This window comes from Cyprinodon tularosa, unplaced genomic scaffold (genome assembly GCF_016077235.1).
Source record: "Cyprinodon tularosa strain WSP-4 unplaced genomic scaffold, ASM1607723v1 ctg64, whole genome shotgun sequence".
NCBI classification, from domain to species: Eukaryota; Metazoa; Chordata; class Actinopteri; order Cyprinodontiformes; family Cyprinodontidae; genus Cyprinodon; species Cyprinodon tularosa.
Window position 1 is genome coordinate 359,059 of NW_024039385.1, and position 20,918 is coordinate 379,976.

At 39.1% G+C, this 20,918-nt stretch overlaps 1 protein-coding gene and 1 long non-coding RNA gene across 6 annotated transcripts; one reads left to right on the plus strand and one right to left on the minus strand.

Moving 5' to 3' along the window:
* Positions 1-1,339: 1,339 nt before the first annotated feature.
* LOC119798911 lies at positions 1,340-3,153 on the plus strand. Its single transcript, XR_005282780.1, has 2 exons — positions 1,340-2,311; positions 2,460-3,153. It is a non-coding gene; the product is annotated as an uncharacterized LOC119798911 (long non-coding RNA).
* Positions 3,154-11,407: 8,254 nt separating this feature from the next.
* On the minus strand, positions 11,408-16,787 carry LOC119798908. 5 transcript variants are annotated; one of them, XR_005282778.1, is made up of 4 exons: positions 16,645-16,787; positions 12,676-12,740; positions 12,070-12,573; positions 11,408-11,924 (listed from the first exon to the last, which is right to left on the minus strand). XR_005282778.1 is itself a non-coding variant. In XM_038308579.1 (4 exons), the coding sequence occupies exons 2-4, from the start codon at positions 12,737-12,739 to the stop codon at positions 11,698-11,700; spliced, it is 657 nt and encodes a 218-aa protein (XP_038164507.1). In that variant the 5' UTR covers position 12,740; positions 16,645-16,787; the 3' UTR covers positions 11,408-11,697. The 5 variants fall into 5 exon arrangements, 3 of the variants coding, with proteins under 3 accessions (XP_038164507.1, XP_038164508.1, XP_038164509.1); XM_038308579.1 differs by having other exon boundaries at positions 11,408-11,927; positions 12,070-12,432; XM_038308580.1 differs by having other exon boundaries at positions 11,408-11,927; positions 12,070-12,432; positions 12,676-12,821; positions 16,645-16,772.
* Positions 16,788-20,918: the final 4,131 nt, after the last annotated feature.

The following is a 20,918-nucleotide window of genomic DNA, read 5'->3' on the forward strand; positions in this document are numbered from 1 at the left end:
TACCTCACCCTTCCCAGGATCTGTTGGACTTTAAAAGACTTAATTTAGTGGATGATTTTATGTTTCCTGTAAAGTTGCGTTAAGTTTTCAAGTAAATCCTTAAAATCAAGAATTGCTCCGTCTCGGTCCTGGTCCGTGCCGGTGGGGGCTTCGTCCGGGGTGGGGGTTCTGGTGCGTGCGGGCTGGCCAGCCAGAGTTGTCTCCCCCTTTTTTTTCTTTTTTCTTTTTGGATGAACAGGATGTGGGGCGGTGTCTGCCCTGTGGCTGGCTGGCTTGTGGGCCCTGCCATCGGTTCCTGGTCCCCGGGCTATGGTGGTGCAACTGGTGGGGCCCCCCTCTCCGGTGGGGCTCTCGGGGAACAGAGAGGGCCTATTGGAGTCAGGGGGGGAGCTGGCTCCCTGGGAGTGCAGTAAGCATCCCAGTCCTTTGCTCCCCATCCCCGGAATCCTCCCTCTGCCTGCTCCATCACACTGACACACATGTAGGTTTTTGGGGAGGGGGTTGTTACTGGAGGGCCCCACCTTCTGATGACGTCCCCCACCCCAATTTTATTTTGCATTTTAGACACCTTCATCTACAACATTTTCACAACACAACAACATTGTCTGGGGTGGGGCTTATTTCATGGGCCTCACCACGGTCGGCTCCCCCCACCCCCAGAATGTTATTTTAGATATCTGGAAGCAATAGCCCAATACACATGAATGGGAATCATGACTCATTTGTATCTGAAATGTTTATATTAGATAGGAAGAAAAATGCATTTGAAACATCTGGAATATATATTTAGTCAAGTTAATAAATGTCAAAAGGGCCACTTAAAATTTGTAAAGATTTCTAGGTATCTGAAAGTTTATTCTTACTAGTACAGTTATATTTTTTGCAACCTGATAATTGATTTCTGCTGAAAAAATGTAATTTAGGATATCTATATGTACCTTTCTGGCTTGTAGGAATGTAGTTTTGACCAGGAAGGGTCTTATTTTAGTGACAACAAATGGAACAATAAAGAGAACAGTGCTTCTAATAAATGTCAAAATGGCTTGCCATATTTTAGTTGAGACCTAAGAAAAATCTAAGATAGAAACAGGACACCAACACAGGGTAACGCCTGAGAGCAGTACATATCCTATCTCATCGCCCCTGAACCGAAAGTCTCGCCCTGAAGGCAGCGCCTGCATGTTCCAATCTGTTTATTATTCACGCAGTAAGTCTGAGAGTTCAGTCTAGCTGGGTTATTATTTCTGAAATAGTGCAACTCTTTTTTAACTATATTTGAAAGTAAATATTATTTTTGCTAAACCCTTAAAAAAAGTTATTTTTATCAGCCTTATAATCATTTCACACCCAGTGGAAGCCTGAAAATATGAAAAACCTATTAAGTTCTAAAGCATTTATTTTCTTTTAAACATTAAACAATAATCTCTGCTACAGAATAATATTACAGCTGAAGGTTTGGACTCACTTGTCCCGCCTCACAGACCAAAACGCTGCAGATTAGAGCAGAATGTTTTTAGATGTAGTCCTTTTAATTAGTTGATAAATCATGAATTCAATGAAATAATCAATATTAAAAATTTTATCAACATTTTATCTCATATAATTTAACTCCCAGTTGTATTTAATGATCTTTTAACAGGAAAGATCAAGAAAATTCAAAACTGATCAACATTTCAGATCATAAATAGTAACTGCATAGTTAGTTTGCCTAGTAACTATTACTCTGTGCAGTAACTGAGTTACTAACTCTGCTCCTGTTTGGTAGCAGTAACTAACTAGTCCTATTCTAACTAGCATTACTAACCCTGATTATTGCCTTAGTTATTGCAGTAGAGTTGATCTTGTAACTTGTTGAGCTTCTGTTCTTCTAAAGTCAGTCTGCTGCCATCTGCTGGATAAAGAAATAAAAAGTTCTGTAATTCTGATTGATCAGCTGGCAGTGATGGAAACCTTTTTGCTCTAGGAGTTCAGATGTTCCTTGTTGTCTCTGAGTGATGGTGGAGCTGATGTGTTGCTGACTCTTCTCCTCGGCCTCCTCCAACAGGATGAAGATGATCTGCTGGATCCCGCCGCTCATCATCATCATCCTCAGCTCATGTCTCTGTGGTCAGTTTCCATCTTCTCTTTGTTCTAAATCCATCAGTAATCAGTGAAAAGTCTGTCAGTGAAGCTAACACTTCAATCCTCCTGCTGCATTTGATCCAGCAGTTTGACTAGAAGAGAATCAAGCAGAGCTCTGACAGCACAGAGACCATCATGAGACAGAAACCTCTAGAGATGGACTTTAAAGGCTCCCATATTCCAGTTCTCAGTAGGGCTTGGAGATAAATTGAATTAATTTGATTAAGTCATGTAGTCCATACTTAGAAATTTTGCCTTTTCTTCAGCATTTTTTACTTGCACATTTGCTTCCGCTGCCTCTTTCTTCCTTCCCCCTGATAGCTGCACTGTTTACTCAGGCCATGGCCACTGCTCTATCTGAAGAGTTGGTACCGAGAAAAAGGACTCGTGTTTCATCAAATATATGGAAGTGGTTCAACAAGGCAGAGACAGAGCAGACTACAGTAGTGTGCAAGGTTTGTCGAAATACTATGAAAACCAAGACTAGCAGCACAGCTAAGTTGTTTCAGCCTCTCTGGCAAAGGCACCTCACAGAATGGGAGCAGTGCTCACAGCTTTGGGAGTGCAGCGTCGATTGCACGGGCAAAGACAAACACGACAAGAAAAGACAACAAACCCTGGCCGTCTCATTTTCTAAAGTGCTGCCATACGACAAGTGTGCGGTGGAAACAGATGACTGACGCTGTAGCTGTTCATATAGGGATGGACATGGTGCCCATTTACAACGTAGAGGAGCCTGGCTTCCTTCTCATGCAACAAGTGTGTGTTTCAAAATATGACCCGCAGAGTCGCAAATACTTAGCAGAGATTGCGCTACTTAAACTGTAGAACAAAACACGACAAGCGCTCAGAGAAAAGTTGGACCCTTTGTTGTTTGCAACTGTTTCAGACCTTTGGTCCCGTCGATCTCTCCAGCTGTTCATGAGTTAATTATAATGATGTGAACTGGGCTCTCAGCAGCTGCTGCTTACAGACCACCTACTTCCCAGAAGATAAATACAAGTTATTGACTGTTTGATAAATTGCATATTTTAGGAAATTATCTTTTTTTCGTGCATTTTTACTAAATATATAGATTGCATTTTTTACTGATAAAAAATCAGTACAATTATTGCTGGGTGAATATTTGTGTTACTTGCACAAGATTTTTGTTATGAATATTTAAGTTTATATATTTTTAATGTTTATTATTGGCTAAATATTTGTTACTTTGCTCAATATATTTTTAATAAAGTAAACCAATTTTTAAATAGATGCATATAGTTTTTAATACTTCAATTAGAATCGATCAAAATTGTAATCGTCCAAGATGACTAAAAAAAGCGAGATTTTTTTTTTATATTTATTTTATATTTATATTTATTTCTGTCCTCATCTAGAAGCAACGATCTTTATTGCTCTAATGCTTTAATGCTGGAACAGCTGATTGTTACCGAGGTTGAAACCCTCTAGATCAGGGGTCTTCCACGTTTTCCAGGCCAAGGACCCCCAAACTGATGGCGAGATGGAGCGGGGACCCCCTAATTATATTCAGGTAAAAGCCAGTAAATTAGAATATTTAGAAAAACTTGATTTATTTCAGTAATTGCATTCAAAAGGTGTAACTTGTACATTATATTTATTCATTGCACACAGAATGATGCATTCAAATGTTTATTTCATTTAATGTTGATGATTTGAAGTGGTAACAAATGAAAATCCAAAATTCTGTGTGTCACAATATTAGAATATTACTTAAGGCTAATACAAAAAAGGGATTTTTTAGAAATGTTGGCCAACTGAAAAGTATGAAAATGAAAAATATGAGCATGTACAATACTCAATACTTGGTTGGAGCTCCTTTTGCCTCAATTGCTGCATTAATGCGGCGTGGCATGGAGTCGATGAGTTTCTGGCACTGCTCAGGTGTTATGAGAGCCCAGGTTGCTCTGATAGTGGCCTTCAACTCTTCTGCATTTTTGGGTCTGGCATTCTGCATCTTCTTCTTCACAATACCCCACAGATTTTCTATGGGGCTAAGGTCAGGGGAGTTGGCTGGCCAATTTAGAACAGAAATACCATGGTCCGTAAACCAGGCACGGGTAGATTTTGCGCTGTGTGCAGGCGCCAAGTCCTGTTGGAACCTGAAATCTCCATCTCCATAGAGCAGGTCAGCAGCAGGAAGCATGAAGTGCTCTAAAACTTGCTGGTAGACGGCTGCGTTGACCCTGGATCTCAGGAAACAGAGTGGACGGACACCAGCAGATGACATGGCACCCCAAACCATCACTGATGGTGGAAACTTTACACTAGACTTCAGGCAACATGGATCCTGTGCCTCTCCTGTCTTCCTCCAGACTCTGGGACCTCGATTTCCAAAGGAAATGCAAAATTTGCTTTCGTCAGAAAACATGACTTTGGACCACTCAGCAGCAGTCCAGCTCTTTTTTTCCTTAGCCCAGGTGAGACGCTTTTCGCGCTGTTTCTTGGTCAACAGTGGCTTGACACGAGGTATGCGGCAGTTGAAACCCATGTCTTTCAAGCGTCTCTTGGTAGTGGATCTTGAAGCACTGACTCCAGCAGCTGTCCACTCCTTGTGAATCTCCCCCACATTTTTGAATGGGGTTTTTTTTTCACAATCTTGACTAGGGCGCTGTGATCCCTATCCCTTGTACACTTTTTCTGACCACGGTTTTTCCTTCCCTTTGCCTCTCTATTAATGTGTTTGGACACAGAGCTCTGAGAACAGCCAGCCTCTTCAGCAATAACCTTTTGTGTCTTTCCCTCCTTCTGCAATGTGTCGATGGTCGCCTTTTGGACAGCTGTCAAATCTGAAGTCTTCCCCATGTTTGTGTAGGCTTCAGAACTGGACTGAGAGACCATTTAAAGCCCTTTGCAGGTGTTTTGAGTTAATCAGCTGATTAGTTTGTGGCACCAGGTGTCTTCAAAATTTAACCCTTACACAATATTCTAATTTTGTGACACATGGAATTTTGGATTTTCATTTGTTGCCACTTCAAGTCATCAAAATTAAATGAAATAAACATTTGAATGCATCAGTCTGTGTGCAATGAATAAATATAATGTACAAGTTACACCTTTTGAATGCAATTACTGAAATAAATCAAGTTTTTTAAAAATATTCTAATTTACTGGCTTTTACCTGTTTATTGTATTAAATAGTGTTCTATCAAACTGGTCCTATAGTCACTCTATTACAGATGGAGTAATGTAACTAAAGTAATTTCTTCCTGGGATTATTAAAGTATTTCTGATTCCTGGTTGATGGGACAGGTGTTGTGAATGAAACGGTGCCCAGCTTGAAAGAGCTCCTGTGTGTCTCTGAATGTGTGCATTGATGACTGAAAGACATCTTCTGCCTCCATTTATCTGTTTACTACAGTCTGTTGAATTCATGTTAATGTGGATTTAAAGATATTTCAATTAGTGGAAAAAATTACAGGGGGGAATATAAAAAAAAGTCTAATCAACCAAAAAGTTTGCGTCCCCCATGCAGTACCTCTGTGGACCCCCTAAGGGTCGCACACCCCCTGTTGAAGACCTCCGCTTTAGATCATTTACCACAAGGTGGAATACAATGACTGCTTTATTACTCAAGTTTCTTCAGCTGATAAATGCAATGGCACTTTGTTTATTTGTGTATTAATCTTCGGTTTTCTTTTTTGTTCCACTGTTTTCACTGTTAGTCATTTTAGTTAATTACTGTCTATAAGATATCTCAGCTTGTAATTACCTGGACTGGTTTGTTTGAGTGATGTGAATAAAACAAAGGTGGAAAAATTTTATATGCAAAATGTTTATATTTAAAATTAATTGATTTAATTAATCAAAGCAATTCATATAAACAGGAAGTTTATAGTTTCTTCGCATGTGTTGTGGAATTGTTTTTTTTCATCAAAGAGGACGAGGCCAACTGTAGCAGCCATATATGAAAAGATACTTAGATGTTTGTTTGTCTGGGTTTATAGCCGTTATGGTTTTGTGTTTATTTGTTTGTTTGGTTGTTTGTTTGTAGAGGAATGGGTCAACCAGATGTGGGCAGTTTTGTTAGTGGGCGTATTACCTGTTGGAGTGTCACTGGTAGAGAATGGGGCGCTGTATTTTTGTTGACTACTATAAAAATCACTGTGATATATGTTTGATAATTTATATTTTGGATACGTTAATCTATGTTGTTTATTCCTTTTTGTTAATAAAGTTCACATTAACAGCATTTTGATCTCAGCTGATCCTTTTTTCAACGAGCTCGTCAGACAAGGAACAGCCGACCTCAGCCTCTCAGCAACATTTTCTGTTTCCTGAAGTTGCTGCAAACCAACACAGACTAAAACAGAAATATAAACAGAGTATAGGGTGATAGCTATCCAGGTGTTTATGTCCTCCAGACATACCTGTAGTCTATGTAACGGGTTAGCTTCATCAGGATTAATAGACAGATCTAGCTGAGTGTTGCTGCAATCTATTCTCGCTGATGTTGCCAGAAGTAAGCTGCTCTGAAGACACACCCCTCGCTGGACCAAGTCAGACTGCCTTTTTTCTGCGATTCAGAAGGAGCTGAATGCTGTGTTTTTACTCTTCGTGTCCTTAAAACCGAATGAAGGCAGTGTATCCTGAATCCTGCTGCAGCAAAGACAGAGCACAGCTAATCGAGCACTAACTGCCGAACAAAGGAGCCTCGATCGTTGTTTGCCGAAGAAGCCAGTAGAAGCCGCTACTAGAGGCCGCGGCTACGTGCTAACCACCGTAGCTAAAAGGGAGACGTCCTGTGTGGTACTGTGAGTTATAAAATGAATCCCCTTGTAATTTGCCTCTTATTGTTGCATCGGATTGATCCAAATCTCTTTGAGTTGCTGTTGGATCAAAGGACTGAACCGAAGACGGGCCTGAGAACACCGGACTGGGCTGAAGGCCTTCCGTCCACTGAACCAAAAACAGTAACTGCATCCTTCCCCGTCCTTCGCATCTGATGCTTAATAAATGCTCTGCTTGGGTGAACTAGAGGTAGAATAGATAATTGTGTTGGTGTTTTTTATAGAAATAAGCTTTCTGATTCAACTGCTGATGGTTTTAAAGGTTTTAATGAATGCTAATGCTCACTACAGACTGAGTCACGTGTTGCTGAAGCTAACTGCTACATTGTGAACTAACCCTCTCTTTGTTTCAGTTGGACCCGACCAGAACCAGAACCCCTGGGGCCAGCTAAGCTAACGGGTCTTTCAGCGTCATCATAGTTTAATGAGTCATTATTCATTTTTCACCATAAACTGAATGAAACTTCACTGTTTTGACTGCAGTTAACCTCTCTGCATCAGGGTTTATTCACATTTTATCTGCTGCTATTATAAAGGACACTATTAAATGCATTAAGCTTTAAACTTCAAACATCACAGACTTTGAACAGACTCTTAAACCCCTCTTCCCCTGTTATTTCTTTAATTTAGCTTATTTTCAGTATTGTTTAGTGTCTGCTTAGTTATGAGATATAATACTGTGTGATTGTAGCTAATAAAGGTACCATTGTATTTTAACCCGTGGCCTTTAGTGTTCATTTTACACAGTGAACGATTGATCACTTAGGCTGGGTTCACTCTTCTTTCAGTAGCATGCGGATGAACAGAGACACATTGATTTGGTTGGTGGTTGATAACGTTGCTAAGAGCCATAGCTTAAATTACTAAATTGGTGAAAGACAACTGGAATTTTAACAGCTTGATTCAGGAGTCTAACCTTTTAAGGAAAGGGGCTAAAACCCTGGTTAGTAAGCAAGTTACAGTTATAATCATTCAACTGATAATAAATAACTTGCTGTGCCCTTGATTTTAATGACCTATTAATAAACTAACTTCCAGTTCTAGTTCTTTAATATATTCATATCTTCTGGTGAGCTGGGACAACAGTGTCAGCAGCATAACAGTGGAAATTAATCTCATGCTGTCTAATAATTCTATCGATTGCGATCATATATATAGTAAAGAGAATTGGTCCTAGCACTGATCCCTGTGGTACTCCACAGGTAACCTTTGAGCATGAGGAAGATTTATCATTAACATGAACAAACTGAAATCGGTCTAGTGCTGTTCCTTTAATTCCTACAAAATATTCAAGTTTTTCTAAAAGAATATTATAATCAATTGTATTAAATGCAGCCCTGAGATCTAACAGGACAAGTACAAGTACATTATCAGAGGCCATCAGAATATCGTTAGTGACTTTCACCAGAGCTGTTTCAGTGCTGGACTATTGTAATTCTTTACTATCAGGAAGTCTACAAACTGTAGTTAAAAGCCGTCACATGATCAAAAATGCTGCAGCCAGAGTTCTGATGAAAATTAAAAATAGAGATCATATCTCTTCTATCCTGGCTTCTCTTCATTGGCTTCCTGTTAAATCCAGAATAGAATTTAAAATCCTCCTTCTCACATATAAAGCCTTAAATGGCCAAGCTCCATCTTATATCAGAGATCTGATTGTTCCTTATGCTCCTAACAGAGCACTTCACTCTCAATCTGCAGGTTTACTAGTGGTTCCTAGAATTTCTAAAAGTAGAATGGGAGGCAGATCTTTTTGTTATCAGGCTCCTCTCCTGTGGAACCAACTACCAGTTAGTCCGTGAGGCAGACACCCTGTCTACTTTTAAAACTTTCCTTTTTGATAAAGCTTACAGTTAGAGTGGCTCAGGTTATGCTGAGCAATCTCTATAGTTATGCTGCTATAGGATTAGGCTACTGGAGGACATAGGGACCCATTTTTCACCATTCTGCTTCATTCTATCTTTATTCTCCCACTGCAGTATGTTAGTTGCATCTCTAACATTATGCTCTCTGCTTTTTCTCATAGTAGCATTGGCTCGTCTGTTCCTGTTTGGCTGTGATGCCATTCTGGAGAGAAACATCAGCTGTTTTGCTGCCATCAACATCTTTGTTTATAGATGTTGGAGATCAGCCTGTTTTGCAGTGTAGTCCTGTTTCTCTGACTGTGACTGGTGTGATGTGCTCTCTTATCCTCTGACATGGCAGCTGGCTGGGAGCTTGTCTACCTTGCTGTGTGTTTCCTGGAAGGGGCCGCCTTTTAGAGTTGCCTTTTGTATCTCTGCTTCTGCCTCCTTGAACCCCAGTCGGCCTGGCAGATGGCCGCTCACACTGAGCCTGGTACTGCTGTAGGTTTCTTCCTGTTAAAAGGGACTTTTTCCACTCCACTGAAGCTGGAGAGCAAAGTCCACCTGTTAAACAGGGAGAACTTGGTTCCTTTATTACCAAGTAGAAAACAGCCACTAAAGCTGAAGTCCGCTAACCTGAGTTTAGACCGCCAACAAGCTCCTGATTAGCTCTCTGCTTTTTCTTGTGTGGTCGACTGTCTCCACTGTCAATCATGAGAAGCTCACGTTACAAACATCTGAATCAGGTCTGTGATTGGATTAATGGATGCATCAAAGTGCTGACGTCTGAACTGCTACCATAATTAGAACTGTAGGGTGACCAGTCTATTTCTCCGCTTTCTGGTACTTTTTGGCTTTATGAGTTATCTAAATCTAATCTTATGTCCAGGAAGTGCTGCTTTTGTGAAGGTGGCAGGTGGTGACAGGATGTTCTCGCTGCTGCAGACAGCTCTGCTGTGTGCTGGGCTGCAAGAAAGGAAAACACAGGCCACTAATTGGAATGAACTCACTGACAGATCCCTTTAACTGACACTATGAAATAAAGGGAAACTGACAAATATGTGATCTTAGTTCAGTTAGTTATGACAGCCTATATGATTATTTATTCCTAATCATATTCTGAACACATTAGTTTGGATTTCCAAAAGTTATTTGTAAAAAAGAAAAGGAAACAAATAAATCAGACTCAATAAAAAAACAAACACCTTATTTAGCAGGGCTAGAGAACATTGGATGGAGGCTTTAGCCCCCTTTAAAAAGGCATATTGATGCCACTGCCCATCGTTACTTAATACCAGCCTGGGATGACCTGGCCAGGAGCCACGGATCTGGATTCACTTCTGAGACTGAACCAAGGTGTCTCTGTGCGTCTCACATCTGATACCAACGCTGACTATGCATTTATTAGGAGTGGCAGTCAGGAACATTTATTGTTGTTCTATAATTAGATTAAAACTAGATTACAAACTATTGTAGAATACATTTAGCAGAAATATTACCTGTTTAAAGCCCTTTCTGATGTTCTCTGCATGCTAGCATGGGAATGCTTTATCTCGTCCTCCTTTCTTTTTCACAAAGAGAGTTTCCTCAACCTCTGTATCTGTTGCCATAGTAACATTCTCCTCAGAGCTAACCTGGTCGGTAGCAGGTTTAGTTCAGTAAACTCAGAGCGTCCTCTGTCTCCGCTCTCCTTACAGCCAATCACATTGTTTTATTTCCTGATTCAATCAGGAGATTTTGTTCTAGTTTCGTGCAAACAATAAAAAATCATTCACTAGACCAAACAAACAATGCTTGTCCTTTAGATGGTGATCTTATTAAGAAATGATCGCATTTATTCATACATAATTAAATATTTATAGAGAGCGATTCTACAACTCAGTGAAAGGATATGAGATTTTTTTGGTTTTGTTTTAATATGAGTGACTGGAAATTTTAATTATGTTTTAGTTTACATTTCAGTAAGAACTATTAAAATTATTTTCAGATTACACATAAAAAGACTCATTGCAAAGGAAGAAAATAATTACTTTAGGATTAGGATTCATTGGGTGATAACAATCCACTGATCCTACTGCTACTTCTGTTCTTTACCATCTTTTTAAATATTTCCATACTGATTCTGTTAAAGGAGCTGGAGTCAGAGATTTACAATCTAGCTCTGCATCAAGGCCAGCTAAGGAGGAATTCTCATAAATTAGGCTATTTAGGCTAGAGATACCTTACTGTCTCCCCCTCCTCTGTGATGTATCAAACTGTGAGCAAATCCTATTTCACCCTTTTGTCCTCCAAGAGCAAAAGCCTTCAAAATGTGCAAATACAAAAATCCATCTTTTTCTGTTTAACTGAGTGTTGGCCTCGTCCTCTTTGATAAAAAAAAACAACAAATCCACAACATATGCAAAGAAAATACAAACTTCCTGTTTATATGAAATGCTTTTAATTAATTAAAGACAATTCATATTACATAAAGGAAACATAAACATTTTTTATACGAAATGTTTCCACTGTTGTTTTATTAACAGTACTCATACAAACCTGTAGAAATTGAGATATCTTATAGACAGTAATTCCAGGTCCAAGTGAAATGACTAACACCAACAGTGGAACAAAAAGGTGGAAGAATAAATATTTTTTACAAATAACACCTTTTAAAAATACTGATTAATGCACAAATAAACAAAGTGCCATAGCATTTATCTGCTGCAGAACCTGGAATAATATAGCTGTCATTGTATTCCAGCTTTTGTTAAATCATCTACAGCGCTTCAACTTCAGTAACAATCAGCTGTTAGAGCATTAAAGCATTAGAACAATAAAGATCATTGCTTCTGGGTGAGAACAGAAATAAATATTTCAAAACATCAACCTGAAATAAAACGAGGAACAGATCAACGTCCTTATTACTAAAATACAGTCATTCAGAAAAATCTGACACTTGACAGTTTTGTTTTCTTCTTCTTTTCCTTTAAGAACCAAACGATCAACGTTGTTTTCCTTCTTTTCCTCCTGAACCAAACAATCAACGGTGTCATCAGAACCATCAGAGCTGCTGCTGTCAGTCCCAGTGGGATGTAGAGGAAGATCGTTCCTCGTCTCTCTGGTTCTGGAGTCAAAGTTGGTCTCTGAGTTTGGATCTGATCAGCAGCTGATGGAGAGAAATCAGAAATATTTATTCATACTTGTTCACGTTCAAAGCAGGAGGCTTCATCTAGAAGATGATGATGTTTGTTCATCAACTCAGTTCTCAGGATTTTATCAAAGAAAAATGGATTTAGAGGATTTATTCTCACCAGAGACGTTGAGGAGACATTTTTCATAGCCTGAGCCTCCATCAGTCTCCACCTTACAGACATACAGACCAGAGTCTTCAGTCCTCAGTCTGGACACATGGAGTCTGATTCGTCCTTCTCTGAGGACGTCTTTGTCACTCTGGACTCGTCCTGAGAACTGTTCATCCTGAGACTCTGGCACCTCAACACCATCATGGACATGAAAGACGACTGAATGTCTGTTAGAAGTAAACAAGCTGCAGAGAACAAACAGCTGACTCCAGGATCCATGAGGTCTGGTGGTGAAGGTCCACTCCAGAGTGATGTTGTGCTTCTCCTCTGCCTGATAGGAGCTCTGGGTCACATTCACTACAAATGTTGCTGCTGAAGAGACAGAGAGAGGAAGAGAGGAGCAGACACACTGAGAACTGGAACATGGGAGCCTTTAAAGTCCATCTCTAGAGGTTTCTGTCTCATGATGGTCTCTGTGCTGTCAGAGCTCTGCTTGATTCTCTTCTAGTCAAACTGCTGGATCAAATGCAGCAGGAGGATTGAAGTGTTAGCTTCACTGACAGACTTTTCACTGATTACTGATGGATTTAGAACAAAGAGAAGATGGAAACTGACCACAGAGAAATGAGCTGAGGATGATGATGATGATGAGCAGCGGGATCCAGCAGATCATCTTCATCCTGTTGGAGGAGGCAGAGGAGAAGAGTCAGCAACACATCAGCTCCACCATCACTCAGAGACAACAAGGAACATCTGAACTCCTAGAGCCAAAATGTTTCCATCACTGCCAGCTGATCAATCAGAATTACAGAACTTTTTATTTCTTTATCCAGCAGATGGCAGCAGACTGACTTTAGAAGAACAGAAGCTCAACAAGTTACAAGATCAACTCTACTGCAGTAACTAAGGCAATAATCAGTGTTAGTAATGCCAGTTAGAATAGGACTAGTTAGTTACTGCTACCAAACAGGAGCAGAGTTAGTAACTCAGTTACTGCACAGAGTAATAGTTACTAGGCAAACTAACTATGCAGTTACTGTTTATGATCTGAAATGTTGATGAGTTTTTTATTTTTATGTCTTCTCTGTTAAAGGATCAATAAATGGAACTGGGAGTTAAATTATATTAGATAAAATGTTTAATATTGATTATATCATTGAATTAATGATTTATCAACTAATTATAACGATTACCGTACATATCTGAAATCATTCTGTTCTAATCTGCAGTGTTTTGGTCTGTGAGGTGGGACAAGTGAGTCCAAACCTTCAGCTGTAATATTATTCTGTAGCAGAGATTATTGTATAATGTTTTAAAAAAAAATACTTAAAAACTTAATAAGTTTTTCATATTTTCAGGCTTCCACTGGGTGTGAAATGGTTATAAGGCTGATAAAATAAGGTTTAGCAAAAATAATATTTACTTTGTAAAATAATTAAACAGCTGGAGATAGGCACCATCACCCCTAGGGACCCCACCTGGGATAAGCGTGTAAGAAAATGGATGGATATAGTTAAACAAGAGTCACACTATTTAAAGTCGTAGGGAAGCAGCTGTTCAAACTTTTGCATTTCTGAATTCTCCAGAGTGGTTCCCCTAATAAAGTTAATGTGATTGGTCGATTATCAAGAGGGCGGGATTGTTGTGGCGGAAGGTTCACAAGAAAGTTTGATTGTGGCCGGTTTGTCGGAAGCATCTTGCTAACCAGTTAGCAACTTAGTGCTAGTAGGTTCCCAATGGGAAATTTGGACCAAGTAGCACTAAATTGATGTCTTAGAAACGACACTGTCAAGGAACGCTATGGACAGAGGAAACACGCAAGAGGAGGAGAGTTTAGTGTCGGAGGTCGTGGATGGGTCTCCTCCATCATACATTCTTTATTTAAAGGAGGAATGGGGGACGAAGATGTAGTGGAAGAGGACGCCAGAGCGGCAGAAGCTTGGTTTGGTGTAGAAGGCTTCCAGCCGTACATGTTTGAGCCCTTGCCTCGCAACGCTGCCAGTTCTGTTAGCTCTACGCCTGCTGGAGACACAGACGTCCATCCCCGTGAACACTGGGACAGAACTCAATGGGAAAGGAAAGGATTCTGATTTCAACCATAGCGTATATTAGCTGCCACATATGAATCAAGATGCTATGACCGAAAAAATTTGATTGACAGATGACCGTTGATATATGATTGGCTGAATTTAGGTGTACAGGCTGAGGTATAACTAACTGGACTGCAGAAGATAGTGAAAAAAAACAACACAGATTTAAGGACATGATTTTTTTTATATAGAAATTTTCTAAATTGTGAAAAATATCATCTGATAAAGAGTACATTTATATACATGTTTAAGCCAGAATTATTTGACATTTAAATATGACTTTCCCACGACTTTCAGAAATTACCCAGATAGACTGTACTCTCATTGTTACTGTGTGAATGATGAACAGATAAAGTCTTTGTTTCTGACAGAATGAGAACATCACTGAAATATGTAGGCTTTGAGGTCAGACAGAGTGTCGGTTCAGGTAGGATGTTATTGGATATGTAAAGCTTTTAGGCATTTGCTAACAGTAACTAAAGTAGATTGACCAGCCGTCATCTTTTTCCTGGACATGTTCTACTTTTACCGGGGGAGGGAGTCAGGTAGCCAGCGGGGGTAACAGAGGTTGGGGGGAGCGTTTATAGTCAGTGTTTTTTTCCTCTCTCCCGCTGCTCCAGTGTCCTGCATCTCGGTCCAACATCATCGGATCTGTTGCTTTGAGACGTCTGATCTGTGTTCATTTCACTGCTTAGAGAGTAGCTGGTTGGAGCAGAGACACACAGCAGCACTCAGTGAATATTAACCAGCAGCTACTTCCATAGATGCTTATGTAAAAGTTAGGAGACGGGTTGGTTAAAAAAATTAGAGATGCTACCGAAAAATCTGTTCGTTAGACATACAGAGCTTTTTCAGCTGAAAATGGCAACAGATTGAAAGTTTAAACAAGTTGGTATTATAATGCAAGAAACTTGAGAAAACATAGTTTGTTCTTCTTTAGTAGATAAAAAAAGCTTTGCTTCTCAGAGGACCATGACTCCCAGTTACAGGTTAAAATTATCATGTTTTCTCATTGAACAGACAGACTGCAGAGCTTCTACAGATCTAGAAATGTTGTTTCTGGCAGCATTATATTAGTGAATAGTTTCATTAATCTTTTTAAACAGAGAGAGTAGGGAGAGCTGCAGATTTAAAGGGGAAACAAATTTACTGGGATATGCAACATGCAATAACATGACATCATACACACAAAAAATGTAAATATAAAAAATATAACCGCGGATGTCTGGTGGACAGTGTTTCGCCTACATATTATGAATGCTGGCGTAACATAAAGAACAAATTATGAACAGTTCAGTTTGTGCCTTCAAGTCGTTGCCCATAGGAAGACGTTACTTGGATATAACCTAACGGAATATCTTCAGAACGGCTCCAACCGACACAAAACTCATATGGGTGATTAGAACATGATGTAATAACGTAAAATCAAAGAGCCCAATGTAAAAAAAAATGGCGTTCCAGTTTAATTACCTCTTTTTGTTTTCCATCGTTGCTAACACATTGTACGTAACAGTTATGGTTTTAATCAACACTCCGGATTATCCATAATTCCAAGCCGTAGTGTAAAAAATTAAATACTCCAATACATTGTTCTTTTAAAATCATTACTTTGGTTTGAAACATATTATAGGAATAGGAGTGTATTTTTTTCCAACTGTGTAATGAACTATACACAGTTATTAACATAGTAATTAAAAGTACCACTGTCTGCTTTGCTATTGGTGTCATGTTTAAACGGCTCACCATCCTGTTGAAATCTGCCATGTGTTGCGGTATAAATATAAATATGCGGTATAAATATAAATATAAGATCAGTCAGTGTCCAATCAGGTGTTTTTAAGACAAATTTTTGCTACCATCACATTTGCAAAGGGACGTCCTAGTCCACAATTGCGTAGGGGGCCAACCAGGTGTCAGTGACGGGGCCCCTAAGAGGTTGGGGGCCCCTGAGCAACTGCAGTCTCTGGAGGTCTGGTCACCCTAACTAAAGGTAAAACAGTTTTGTTGCCACTTGCAAAGTGATGAATGCCACCACCTCAGTTTCCAACCTAACCACTGCGGTAACCATAGTAACCAGAGTGGGCGTCTCCTCCTGTTGAAGCCAATAACTCCGATCCTGTCCGTGGACGAGGTTCTCACAACTAGACCGTTACCTCAGAGGAGTTTAAAGTCCAGGTTCTAAATCCCCTCTGAACATCTGGGTCATGTTTGCAGATAATCTCAATAACTGCTTTAAATTAAGTTTCCATCTTTGTTTCTGAGTCTCAAACTGTTTCTCCAGATGTTTGTCAGAACAAAGACAATCAGTTTTTATCCTAAATTCAATAAATCCTCTCTTGTAATCTCTGCAGCTCAGAGTTTTACTATTATAACAAGTTACAGTTTGTTAATAACACTAGTTACCAAAGCATTCACAAACATTCATCCTCCACACCCTAAACAGGAGAAACTAACAGATTAAAAACTGACCAACAATAAAGGAAAACAGACTGACCTGATCTACTGTGTAAATAAGTAGATGTGTCTTTCACTGAAGACGAGGGAAAAAAAACAGCAATAACACATTTTCTGCAGCGGAACAGCAGCCCACACGACACTAGTGAAGTTAGGAGAAAAGTATGCGAGTTTGGAAAGGATCGGGTATAATGGAGAGATTCATGTATGCAGGATCTATGGAAGCCCGTTTCCGCCAAAAAAAAAAAAAAGACACATAGAAAGTGATAATTATGAGATACAAACTAACTCATAATCATAAAATTCAACTTTGCAACTAATAACTATGACTTTCTATCTCATAATTTTGACTTTGAAACTAATAATTATGACTTTGAAAGTCGAAAATTATTACTTTGATTCTTATAATAATCACTTTGAATCTCATAATTATGACTTTCTATTTATTATTTTTTTACTTTCACGAGGCGGAAATGGGCTTCCATACCTTCTCTTTTGTTCCATTTGTTGAACTCTAAAATAAGATTCTTCCTGGTCAAATCTACATTTTTATAGAATTGTACCTACAAATATCCTTAATTAAATGTTTGTAAGCAAAAAATACATTTCTGGATGCAAAAGATATTATTCAATCATGTGATGGTCTGAGCAGTCAAAGGAAGATCAGGCACAGGTTTAGATCCAAACAGTCTTCTTTTTATTGAACCCAAAACAAAGAACTTGGGTCAACAAAAAACAAATCACAAAGTTGGGCCCATAAAAGAGGTCAAAGTAACAGAATTTAACTCAGGCTAACAAAAGACCTACTGAAACAAACAGACCTGCTACATGAGACAAAGGGAAAACTTAAATACTGGCTGATCAGGCCACATAGAAGATACAAAGGGGGAAACACACAAAAACCTAACTGAAATTAACAGAGGAAAATCCCATTCCCCCCCTCTTGCTGATGAGAAGTGGTGTAAACCAATTTGCAGCTTCAATGGGCTGGCTCCACCCCTTCTCCACCTCTGTTCTCCTGAAGGACTGGAGCAGCCAGCACTAAGGTGGCTCAAAAAAAACAAAGATTAAATCAAGCAGAACATAACAGTGTAAACTAAAATGTGTGCACTTATTCTAGAATACAGTGTTATGATTAGCACATCCACTGAATGTTAAATTACCTGGGAAACGTCTTCCTACAGCGGGCAAACTGCCTTTTTTTGCACTCAAATGTAAAAGAACATGAAGGCATTTTTATTGTGCATCTCTGTGGGAGTGGGGAGTACCAACATGCCGGCCGGTGGATTCACTTTTTTCAAGCCACCAGCAATCAAGTAAATAAATAGAGATCCATGCTCTGACCTTTGACCTCCATCTTAGGAATCAGATCAGTTGCTGCTTGAGTGCGAAACTGAAACTCTCTCAGGGATCATTAACGTTTCAGATGATCTTTTAGCTCCAGTTAAACTGGAGCTTTGATCAGGAAGCTGTTTTAAACTGGAATTTTTCAGCTTTTTCCAAAGAAAACATATTTGATTGATTGATTTACTTTATTGATCTCACAGTGGAGAAATTTACTAGTTACATCAGCTCAAATATTCAAAGGAGAAGAATGTGCCAAAGGAAGGAAAAGGTGCATGGGAAATATACAGTACATACAGTGCGTCCACATATGAAAGCTTTTTTGGGGGGAGTTTTTTGTTTTTTAATAGTAGGGTTATTATAGAGGGTATTAATATAGAGTGATATTTATATTTATATGTATGGTAATTGCACTGAGTGTCAAATATAGTGAAACAGGTTATTGCACAGGAAATCAAGTAGTAATTGCACATTATACATTGCACAAGTTATTGCTGTTGAAGTATCACATTGTATAGTGTGGTTGCAGCAGGGATGAATGACCTGCAGTAGCGCTCCTTTTTGCAAACGGGGTGTAAAAGTCTTGAAGGAGCAGCTCAGCTCCTCTACAGACTGGTGCAGAGGGTGGAAGGTGTTGTCCATGATGGAGGTAAGCTTGGACAGCACCGGTATATTGATTATTCTGTCTAGAAAAATGAAATAGAGCTGTGATCATAAACACAACTGAGATGTGATCCAATAATTATATATGATGAATAATTATTCATTTAATGCCCTTTCCTGGAGAGATGGCAGATAATTGATTTGATTAAATAATATTCAGACTGTCATATAAATTACTGTGAACACTCAGCCAACTGGCAAATGAGGGTAAACAGGGCCGGCATGTGGCTTAGGCTATATAGGCAAATGCTAAGGGCGCAAACCACCAGGGGGCGCCCCGCCAGTACCTATACCTTAATAAAAAAAAAAAACAAGCCTGACGTCTTTTACCTGCAGCGTATTGCTGTCACTTGAAAAAATAGATTTATTCTCATTATATTGTATAAACGTTCCGTAACAAAGACAGAGGTAATGTTACAGTAAAGATGACGATAATGATATTATCTTTTTCACAGTGGTTTTCTCGAGAAAACAAGTTAATTTTCTCATTATATAAAGATAACCAAAGCCTAGATGATTGGTGTGTGTTAAAACTGGTTGCATTATTCAACACCACAACAGCAGGAGAGGATTTATAAGTCATAGCAGCCTATGTGTAATTCTGTAAATAATCCTGTGTTTAACTTTTAGGTAAAGAGACGACGTTGATGGTTTGATGATTTGCTTCCACTTCTGATTCATTAGCAATTAGACCTATGCCTCCACTGGCTGAGCGCCGGATGTTTTCTGAACAGCCCCGGTGTTACACCTGTAACAGGTATAAGATGCATTAACCCCCAAAATAAGTCCAGATGAAAGATTTTCATTGAAAAACAGTCATATTTGTTTCTACTGCATTCCATGCAATCCAATCATCCACCACGACCTGACAAGGAGTGAAAGGAAATAGGAAAAAAAAATATTTGCGCACACATGGTACCACGACTGCATAACCACTGGCACAGCAGGCATGGATGGACTGGGAATCCAGGGCTGTTGGCCCGCCTCATTTATTACTCATGCAGGTTAATAGTCTCGTTAAAGAGAAGAAATAAAAAAAATGTTTTCTCGTTATCTCGAGAAAGGACAAAAAAAAAGTTGGGTATGACCGCTCTCAGCTTCCGTACGTCAGCATTGAAACACATGACTTGTTTGTTTTTATTTCTCCATTGTTTCAAACTCATCACCAAACAGCAGCTTTTTCCGTTGACACCCATTGATTTTATTTATTTCCCTAAGCCCTATTTCACCCATTAAACAGTTCACCCTGATAAGCTTTTTGCTGAGGTTATATTTGACCAGGTTAACCTTTTTTTTTAACCAGTTGTTAATAACCATATTTTGAAAACATCCTATTAAATAACTGTTGATGTATGTATCTGCTCGGGTCAACTCTTGTTGCTTTGAAGGCGTTACCCACCGGACAAAGCAACCCGGCTGTGAATGACTAATTTTCAGGAAATCCCGCCTTTTGATGCTGTACTCTTCTTCCTACTAACTTCAAGAGTTTGAAGTTGGTAAGCAAAGTTGTCATTACATACATGCAGTGTTGGATGTAATACTCAACAGGAGTACTTGAGTAAAAGTATTGATACTTAGTCAAATCTTACCCATTCAACTGATCTGTATGCCATTAATACTCGACTAAAGTCACTATTCTGCATCTTGCTACGTAGCAGCAGCAGGAAAAACAACCATGGCGGACGATAATGCGGAGAGCATTCTTTATTTTCAACCATCTTGAAAAGATTGTGTTGTTACTGCACTGGCTGAGGCTGGGAAAGAAATGAAAGATTGCAAATGCGCTCCAGCACTACCTTCCATGTTTACTTCCGTAAACACAGAACACGCTCCTTAAGTTGAATTAATTCAGTTCACAAAGGAGATTACATATTTGGAAATGTGATCAACCACGTGAAACAATCAGATTTCCTAAAAAAAAAAAAAAAAAAAATCGAACAGCGCATTAATGCCTGCAGTGAGAACGTAGCCTTAAACATGGTCATCCAGACATGACAAAGGCCGAGGTTCTAGATGTTCATTTAAAGCTGCTTTATCTTTTCTAAAACCAGTTTAAATGTGTTTAGGATCATTAATCCATTTAAATCCATTTCCCTCATTTCCTCTGATAGAATATAGAGCCGGAAACATTAACTACTTGGTTTCTGTTAAAAGCAGCAAGCAATGCAACCCCGAGGGACCAAGTATGGTAGAGATATAAATGTTTAATTAAAAGAAGAAAAAAGCACCTTGGAACCAAGTTTTATTCAAATTAACCAAAGCCGTTTGCCTTTGGGTTCACTAAACATTTAATTCTTGCCATCTTCC

Coding starts and splice junctions, on each gene's coding strand:
- LOC119798908 (XM_038308579.1), bottom strand. CDS start 12,739: ATGAAGATGATCTGCTGGATCCCGCTGCTCATCATCATCATCATCCTC. Junction 12,433..12,675: donor CCTCAGCTCATTTCTCTGTG/GTCAGTTTCCAT, acceptor CTGTCTCTTCAG/CAGCAACATTTGTAGTGAAT. Junction 11,928..12,069: donor ATGTCTCCTCAACGTCTCTG/GTGAGAATAAAT, acceptor ATTTCTCTCCAT/CAGCTGCTGATCAGATCCAA.